Source organism: Oncorhynchus gorbuscha, linkage group LG15 (assembly GCF_021184085.1).
Source record: "Oncorhynchus gorbuscha isolate QuinsamMale2020 ecotype Even-year linkage group LG15, OgorEven_v1.0, whole genome shotgun sequence".
Classification (NCBI taxonomy): domain Eukaryota; kingdom Metazoa; phylum Chordata; class Actinopteri; order Salmoniformes; family Salmonidae; genus Oncorhynchus; species Oncorhynchus gorbuscha.
Genome location: NC_060187.1, coordinates 10,221,611 through 10,231,610, shown reverse-complemented (window position 1 = coordinate 10,231,610; position 10,000 = coordinate 10,221,611). Strand labels below are relative to the sequence as shown.

Genomic DNA, 10,000 nt, shown 5'->3' with positions numbered 1-10,000 from the left:
TTTGTGTTTGTCTCTCTCTCTCTGTCTCTCTCTCTTTCTCAGATGTATAATGGGAGAATACCCAGGCCCTACATGTATATATGTAGCCTGTATAGTCAGAGTCTCTGCACAAACCATTAAGTACCTTCAGTAGGAATGCCAACTGTGGTGCTTTTCCCCCCAAAAGGGTGCAGCGGAGAGAGCCTTTTTCAGGATACACACACACACACACACAGTAGATTGTCCAAGGTCCTACTTTAACCAAACCAGCCACTAACACAGTGTGACCGATCACCACTAGTCAATTTAAGGAGCATATCATCGGTGAGAAGTTTTTCCTTTCTTGGCCTCATTGCCTACTAAGTCGGCATGAAATGTAATGCCATTGGCTGTGTGAGACCGGAGCGGGGAGACGGGGAGAAGAACGCGTTGTAAACGTCTGTGAGTGTTCTCATTCAGCGCCAGTTGAAAGATGCTACTTAATCTGCTTACTCTTTTTTTAATTGTGAGTTCTGGGGGTAGTGCTCCTCCTGAACAGAATAAGGCTAGTGATCCAGAAGTAAAGTCATGACCACAGTTATTCCTCCTTCCTTTAGGCTCCTAACCCCCCCCCCCCTGTCCCTATGCCCCCCCCCCGTCTCACCCCCTCTCACCTCTTCACTCCTTCAGTAGGAAGAAAACTCTTCATTCCAACAATAGACATTTGGGGCCATATGTTGGCTTGACATCGTCATCAGGTTCACAGCAGGTTACCTTAGTTAACTTTCACTCCAGTGGCTGATGGGATTTTCTCCTGCAGTTCCTTGACTAGCTGGCTCAAAGTCTAGACGGTCTCTGAAGCAGGCCCCTGCGGCCCGATCAGCCATTGCTCTACAATGGCGGCCATTGTGGATGTTAAGTAGCGGCAGCTTCCTCCCGGCCGGTCGCTACCTCCTCAGTCAGTTACTTAGCGTCCGCTAAGACAATGTCTTTATCCCCAGGCCATACAGGCCCGAGGCCCTAATCCGGACCACTACATACGGTGAAATAAATCTCTTAAAGATAAGAGAGAGAGAGAGCGAGAGAAAGAAGTGATTGCCAAAGCGAGGTTAGAGTGCAGTAGTTTAACCCCTGGCCAAGAGAGAGAGATGGGAGGAAAGGAAAAGAGAGGGAGAAATGAGGAACAAGGAGAGGCAGGCGTCACAAGGCCCTTCATCTTGCTGTGGTTGTAGAGGCGAAGGGATGCTGGTGGGGTTCAACCTTTTTCTTCTGACAAGAGAACTGCTGCTCTCCATATGGAACCTGGCCTCTCTCTTAACGAGCAGGGCCCCTATTCAATCTAACATTCAATCTAACTGCTATCCAGTTGTTTCTGGGATTAGGCAAAAATCAACAATGAAACATTCTTCCTGCTCTGTGTGTGTGTGTGTGTGTGTGTGTGTGTGTGTGTGTGTGTGTGTGTGTGTGTGTGTGTGTGTGTGTGTGTGTGTGTGTGTGTGTGTGTGTGTGTGTGTGTGTGTGTGTGTGTGTGTGTGTGTGTGTGTGTGTGTGTGTGTGTGTCCGCGCCCACACACAAGTGCCCGTGTGTGTGGTCTGTCATCACTCTATTTTTAAAGCTGATGTTGTGTGCCTCACATAGAGATGTGGCCAACATCACGTAGAGTCTTAATGAGAAGGTGAAAGGTGGTGATATAAAATGTGTGTCCCACTCCTAATGGGTTGCACTTCACAGGTTAGTTCTATAGATGTGTTCAGACATAATGTTAAAAGCAGCTGTAAGTTATTATTTTCAATTTGACATTCTTATTGGCTGAATGTTGTGTATTTGACATTCTTATTGGCTGAATGTTGTGTATTTGACATTCTTATTGGCTGAATGTTGTGTATTTGACACTCTTATTGGCTGAATGTTGTGTATTTGACATTCTTATTGGCTGAATGTTGTGTATTTGACATTCTTATTGGCTGAATGTTGTGTATTTGACATTCTTATTGGCTGAATGTTGTGTATTTGACACTCTTATTGGCTGAATATTTGACATTCTTATTGCTGAATGTTGTGTATTTGACACTCTTATTGGCTGAATTTGACATTCTTATTGGCTGAATGTTGTGTATTTGACATTCTTATTGGCTGAATGTTGTGTATTTGACATTCTTATTGGCTGAATGTTGTGTATTTGACATTCTTATTGGCTGAATGTTGTGTATTTGACATTCTTATTGGCTGAATGTTGTGTGTTTGACTTTCTTTTGTTTTCCACTTGACATCTACAGTTGAAGTCAGAAGTTTACATACACTCAGGCTGGAGTCATTAACTTGTTTTTATCAAATCAAATCAAATTTGAGATAGAAAAATGAGATAGAAGCTGTTTTTCAGTCTCTCGGTCCCAGCTTTGATGCACCTGTACTGACCTCGCCTTCTGGATGATAGCGGGGTGAACAGGCAGTGGCTCGGGTGGTTGATGTCCTTGATGATCTTTATGGCCTTCCTGTAACATCGGGTGGTGTAGGTGTCCTGGAGGGCAGGTAGTTTGCCTCCGGTGATGCGTTGTGCAGACCTCACTACCCTCTGGAGAGCCTTACGGTTGAGGGCGGAGCAGTTGCCGTACCAGGCGGTGATACAGCCCGCCAGGATGCTCTCGATTGTGCATCTGTAGAAGTTTGTGAGTGCTTTTGGTGACAAGCCGAATTTCTTCAGCCTTCTGAGGTTGAAGAGGCGCTGCTGCGCCTTCTTCACGACGCTGTCTGTGTGAGTGGACCAATTCAGTTTGTCTGTGATGTGTATGCCGAGGAACTTAAAACTTGCTACCCTCTCCACTACTGTTCCATCGATGTGGATAGGGGGGTGTTCCCTCTGCTGTTTCCTGAAGTCCACAATCTTCTCCTTAGTTTTGTTGACATTGAGTGTGAGGTTATTTTCCTGACACCACACTCCGAGGGCCCTCACCTCCTCCCTGTAGGCCGTCTCGTCGTTGTTGGTAATCAAGCCTACCACTGTTGTGTCATCCGCAAACTTGATGATTAATTTGGAGGCGTGCGTGGCCATGCAGTCGTGGGTGAACAGGGAGTACAGGAGAGGGCTCAGAACGCACCCTTGTGGGGCCCCAGTGTTGAGGATCAGCGGGGAGGAGATGTTGTTACCTACCCTCACCACCTGGGGGCGGCCCGTCAGGAAGTCCAGTACCCAGTTGCACAGGGCGGGGTCGAGACCCAGGGTCTCGAGCTTGATGACGAGCTTGGAGAGTACTATGGTGTTGAATGCCGAGCTGTAGTCGATGAACAGCATTCTCACATAGGTATTCCTCTTGAACTATAGGTTGAACTGTAGGTATTCCTCTATAGAACTAACCTGTGAAGTGCAACCCATTAGGAGTGGGACACACATTTTATATCACCACCAAATCATCACCTTTCACCTTCTCATTAAGACTCTACGTGATGTTAACAAACTATAGTTTTGGCAAGTCGTTTAGGACATCTACTTTGTGCATGACACAAGTAATGTTTCCAACAATTGTTTACAGACAGATTATTTCACTTAAATTCACTGTATCACAATTCCAGTGGGTCAGAAGTTTACATACACTAAGTTGACTGTGCCTTTAAACAGCTTGGAAAATTCCAGAAAATTACGTCATGGCTTTAGAAGCTTCTGATAGGCTATTTGACATAATTTCAGTCAATTGGAGGTGTACCTGTGGATGTATTTCAAGGCCTACCTTCAAACTCAGTGCCTCTTTGCTAGACATCATGGGAAAATCTAAAGAAATCAGTCAAGATCTCAGGGGAAAAAAAGTTGTAGAGCTCCACAAGTCTGGTTCATCCTTGGGAGCAATTTCCAAACGCCTGAAGGTACCACGTTCATCTGTACAAACAATAGTACGCGAGTATAAATACCAAGGGACCACGCAGCCGTCATACCGCTCAGGAAGGAGATGCGTTCTGTCTCCTAGAGATTAACGTATTTTGGTGTGAAAAGTGTAAATCAATCCCAGAACAACAGCAAAGGACCTTGTGAAGATGCTGTAGGAAACAGGTACGAAGTATCTATATCCACAGTAAAACGAGTCCTATATCGATATAAACTGAAAGGCCACTCAGCAAGGAAGAAGCCACTGCTCCAAAACCGTCATTAAAAAGCCAGACTTTGGTTTGCAACTGCACGTGGGGACAAAGATTGTACTTTTTGGAGAAATGTCCTCTGGTCTGATGAAACAAAAATAGAACCGTTTGGTCAAAATGACCATCGTTATGTTTGAAGGAAAAAGGGGGAGGCTTGCAAGTCAAAGACCACCATCCCAACCGTGAAGCACGGGGGTGGCAGCATCATGTTGTGGGGGTGTTTTGCTGTAGGAGGGACTGGTGCACTTCACAAAATAGATGGCATCGTGAGGGATGAAATGCTTGGTCGCAAATGGAAGGAAATGCTACCAAATACTAATTGAGTGTATGTAAACTTCTGACCCACTGGGAATGTGATGAAATAAAAGCTGAAATAAATCATTCTCTCTACTATTATTCTGACATTTCACCTAACTGATCTAACACAGGGAATTTTTACTAGGATTAAATATCAGGAATTGTGAACAACTGAGTTTTTAAATGTATTTGGCTAAGGTGTATGTAAACCTCCGACTTGAACACTATATGTCCATCCGCTTGTTTCTTTCATATTTACTCTGAAGTGGTGGTGTCGAAGGGGAATGGGCTGCTCCCCATTCTCTCTGACGCACACCACCCACCCCCCTTACTGTCTCCCTCAATCATTTACCTATTAGCCCCCCTGCCCCCCTCCCATCCCATATCAAAGCACTGCATTTGGACTTTTAAAGACCCGCGTCGGTGGAACGTTCCAACGTTGATTTGCCACTGACCCTGCCTGCTGGTTGCTGCTGGTTGTCTGGACTGCTGGGGGGCTGACCGCGTGTTGCCTCTCTGCACATTGCCTGTCCCAGATTAGCCATGCTTGAAGCCCACGGGGATAAATTAACACACACTCACCCACAGGAGAAAGAAGGACGAGGTGTGTGTCACTCACTGCTTTCTCCTTGTCACTCTCACTGTCAAAGCCAACATGTTGTCACTGATGGAGTCAATGGATGGGAGGAAGTGGGGATGTTTTCTACTGGTGTGAATGGATATGTTGCAGGACACTTGGTGTTTTCATGTATACAGCAACCTTCACCTTAAACCCCCATAACGTTCACCTTAACCCCCCATAACGTTCACCTTAACCCCCCATAACGTTCACCTTAACCCCCCATAACGTTCACCTTAACCCCCCATAACGTTCACCTTAACCCCCCAGAACGTTCACTTTAACACCCATAACCTTCACCTTAACCCCCCATAACGTTCACCTTAACCCCCATAACGTTCACCTTAACCCCCATAACGTTCACCTTAAGCCCCCATAACGTTCACCTTAACCCCCATAACGTCCACCTTAACCCCCATAACGTCCACCTTAACCCCCATAACGTCCACCTTAACCCCCATAACGTTCACCTTAACCCTCCACAACCTTCACCTTAACCCCCATAACCTTCACATGAACCCCCATAACCTTCACATGAACCCCCCATAACCTTCACCTTAACCCCCATAACCTTCACCTTAACCCCCATAACCTTCACATGAACCCCCATAACCTTCACCTTAACCCCCATAACCTTCACCTTAACCCCCATAACATTCACCTTAACCCTCCACAACCTTCACCTTAACCCCCCATAACGTTCACCTTAACCCCCCATAACCTTCACCTAAACTCCCTAAGCTTCACCTTAAGTAGTGAGGTGGAGTGAGGAGCAAGGGAGAGGGAGTGAGGGCGAGGTGACGTGAGTGGGGAAGTTTAGGGAGAGAGCAAAAGGAGTGATGGGGGAGTTGGGGAGAGGAAGAGGAAAAGAGAGAGAGGACAGAGGGAGTGGAGTTGGGGAGAAGAGTGAGTAGAGGTCAGAGAAAGAGAGAGGGAAATAAAGGTGAGGGAAGGGAGTTGGGGAGAGTTCCAGTCAGGAGAGAGAGGACAGAGGGTAGGGAGTTGGGGAGAGGTAACAGAGGGAAGGGAGTTGGGGAGAGGGAACAGAGGGAAGGGAGTTGGGGAGAGGGAACAGAGGGAAGGGAGTTGGGGAGAGGGAACAGAGGGAAGGGAGTTGGGGAGAGGGAACAGAGGGAAGGGAGTTGGGGAGAGGGAACAGAGGGAAGGGAGTCTCTTTTTCTCTCTCCGTGTCTGGCAGGGGTTCCCATCCTCTCACCCATAAAAACAGCATAACATTGCCCTGGTGGCTCAGCAAGAGGGGGTGGAGGGGTGCATGTGTTTGTGGTGGCAGGCTGAAAGGGTTTTGGGATGGAGTCCCCTAGGAGAGCTGAGAGTGTCTTTGTCAGTGTCTTTTTAGACGAGGCCTGGGAGAACATCCAACAGGATTATGGGGAAGGCAACTTTGATTCTGTCTGTTTGCTCCTTTTGTCCGTTTCTCTTCACGGGTGAGAAATGTGGTCTGTTTATGATGTTTGTTTGTGTCCTTGTGAGAGGGAGATTATAAGTTAGTCTTCCAGAATGAAACTTGGTGCCAACATGCCGGCTGTGGAAATTCTAAATCTAAAATAACATTTTCTTAGCCCATTGGCCCAGTTTCCCGGACCCAGATTAAGGCTATTTCTGGAGTTGTGGTCTGGACTTCGGAACTCTATCACTGTGGAAACAGTGTTTACCAGAAGCCTCTTTGATAGTGACACTACGGCCGTGAACTCGTCCTCATGTAGACTTTACGATAGACCTGGGGGAGCGTTCAGTAGGACGCAACGTTTTGAAACGTGCTATGTAGCCCAAACACGCCTCTCTGACATGTAGAACAAGGAATCACATTGGCTCTATTCATTTCTATCTATAACGTTCGACACCGTTTGGCTACTGAACGTGGACCTGGTGGTAGAAATATATATTTGTTTTCTTTCCAGGCCTTTTCGAAGAGCTTGAACTGGCTAACTGTGGGGTGGGTTTGACACTTTTGGGACTATTCCATTGCCATGATCTCTGTCATACTGTAGACCTAATTACCACATCTGCTAGATGGTACTGTCATATTGTTGCTTGGTCTCGGCCACTCTGTGGTAAAACTGTAGGCCTAATGACCACACCTGCTAGATGGTACTGTCATATTGTTGCTTGGTCTCGGCCACTCTGTGGTAAAACTGTAGGCCTAATGACCACATCTGCTAGATGGTACTGTCATATTGTTGCTTGGTCTCGGCCACTCTGTGGTAAAACTGTAGGCCTAATGACCACATCTGCTAGATGGTACTGTCATATTGTTGCTTGGTCTCGGCCTCTCTGTGGTAAAACTGTAGGCCTAATGACCACATCTGCTAGATGGTACTGTCATATTGTTGCTTGGTCTCGGCCTCTCTGTGGTAAAACTGTAGGCCTAATCTGCTAGATAGTACTGTCATATTGTTTGCAGGGGATTACTTTGTAATTGCGAGTAAATGGAGAAGATGGAGTGATGGAGAAGATGGAGTGATGTTTGTTGTTAGTACACAAGTGGAATCATCACTCCACTTGCTGTGGATTCTAGATGTTCACGTGTCTTTAAATACATGGCAGTGTTACTTAATGTTTAGAAATGAATACCAAGACCACCGTGAGGCCTTTGCACCAGCATAATTCACCACTACCAATTCTCTCTCCATCTACGGCAAACACACGTGTGTTGTAAATGACTGTACGTGCAGGTCTGATTTCCACACGCCCAAGCAGGGATGATGTGGGGTATAATATCACATCATATCTACATGGAGGAGATACATTAGCATATTGGAGACCCACATCCTCCGTCTCTCCTGTGTGTGTGTGTGTGTGTGTGTGTGTGTGTGTGTGTGTGTGTGTGTGTGTGTGTGTGTGTGTGTGTGTGTGTGTGTGTGTGTGTGTGTGTGTGTGTGTGTGTGTGTGTGTGTGCTGACTGGCGGCCCCCACCCCTCTCATTAATATGTATGTGTTCTGAGGCAGCGCTGCGAAGACTGTGTTTCTCACCACTGATTAATGCTGTCTGTCAATTACCTCCAGATCCTACCGTGCGGTGGAGCTTCCCCCAGGACTACACAGACCAGGTTGGAAACGCACACGCTAACACACACACACACGCTAACACACACACACGCTAACACACACACACGCTAACACACACACACGCTAACACACACACACGCTAACACACACACACGCTAACACACACACACGCTAACACACACACACGCTAACACACACACACGCTAACACACACACACACACACACACGCTAACACACACACACGCTACACACACACACACACACACACACACACACACACACACACACACACACACACACACACACACACACACACACACACACACACACACACACACACACACACACACACACACACACACACACACACGCTAACACACACCAGGGTTTTCCGTTAGTCGGTAATAGCCGGCTTTTGGCCCCAAAATAATAAAGTTAGAATAGCCGATACATAAAATTGGCAACAATTCTCCGGGAGAAGAAGAAAACAATCCCGTTGCTAAATAATGTTTATTATTCTATTTATTGATGACATTTTTTATAATATTATTTATACCATTTACGCTTTTTAACTTACAGTCATGTGTGCTATGGGTGGTCCCGGGGAGAAACACCAATATATTATTTCACCTTTATTTAACCAGGTAGGCTAGTTGAGAACACCTTTATTTAACCAGGTAGGCTAGTTGAGAACACCTTCATTTAACCAGGTAGGCCAGTTGAGAACACCTTTATTTAACCAGGTAGGCTAGTTGAGAACACCTTTATTTAACCAGGTAGGCCAGTTGAGAACACCTTTATTTAACCAGGTAGGCTAGTTGAGAATAAGTTCTCATTTACAACTGCGACCTGGCTAAGATAAAGCAAAGCAGTGTGACACAAACAACAACATAGAGTTACACATGGAATAAACAAACGTACAGTCAATAACACAATAGAAAAAAATCTATATATGGTGTGTGCAAATGGAGTAAGGAGGTAAGGCAATAAATAGGCCATAGTAGTGAGGTAATTACAGTTTAGCAAATTAACACTGGAGGGATAGATAAGCAGATGATGATGTGCAAGTAGAAATACTGGTGTGCAAAAGAGCAGAAAAGTAAATAAAAACAATATGGGGATGAGGTAGGTAGATTGGATGGGCTGTTTACAGATGGACTATGTACAGCTGCAGCGATCGGTTAGCTGCTCAGATGGCAGATGTTTAAAGTTGTTGAGGGGGATAAAAGTCTCCAACTTCAGCGATTTTTGCAATTCGTTCCAGTCACAGGCAGCAGAGAACTGGAAGGAAAGGCGGCCAAATGAGGTGTTGGCTTTGGGGACGACCAGTGATACAAACCTGCTGGATCGCGTGCTACGGGTGGGTGTTGTTATCGTGACCAGTGAGCTGAGATAAGGTGGAGCTTTACCTAGCATAGACTTACAGATGACCTGGAGCCAGTGGATCTGGAGACGAATATGTAGCGAGGGCCAGCCGATGGCAACAACAACTGCCCGAGTTACACAAGGAACGAGAGAGGCTGGACTAAGGGCTTGTAGCCTGTTGTAAGGCAGGTCCTCACCAGATATCACCGGCAACAACATCGACTATGGGCACAAACCTACCGTCACTGAACCAGACAGGACTGGAAAAAAGTGCTCTTCACTGCCAAGTCACGGTTTTGGCTCACCAGTTGTGATGGTCGGATTCTCGTTTATCGTCGAATGGAATGAGCGTTACACCGAGGCCTGTACTCTGGAGCGGGATTGATTTGGAGGTGGAGGGTTTGTCATGGTCTGGGGCGGTGTGTCAGCATCATCGGACTGAGCTTGTTGTCATTGCAGGCAATCTCAACACTGTGCGTTACAGGGAAGACATCCTCCTCCCTCATGTGGTACCCTTCCTGCAGGCTCATCCTGACATGACCCTCCAGCATGACAATGCCATCAGCCATACTGCTCGTTCTGTGCAAGATTTCCTGCAAGATTTCCT

At 46.4% G+C, this 10,000-nt stretch overlaps 1 protein-coding gene across 3 annotated transcripts in view; it reads left to right on the top strand.

Annotated features, from left to right (window-relative positions):
- LOC123996600 (DENN domain-containing protein 1B-like) overlaps positions 1-10,000 on the top strand; it is a 230,509-nt gene that overhangs the window by 34,967 nt on the left and 185,542 nt on the right. For all 3 annotated transcript variants that reach the window (XM_046300091.1, XM_046300092.1, XM_046300093.1), the window contains exon 3: positions 8,025-8,068. In XM_046300091.1, coding sequence (XP_046156047.1) covers positions 8,025-8,068 — 44 coding nt within the window. The remainder of the gene's footprint in view (positions 1-8,024; positions 8,069-10,000) is intronic.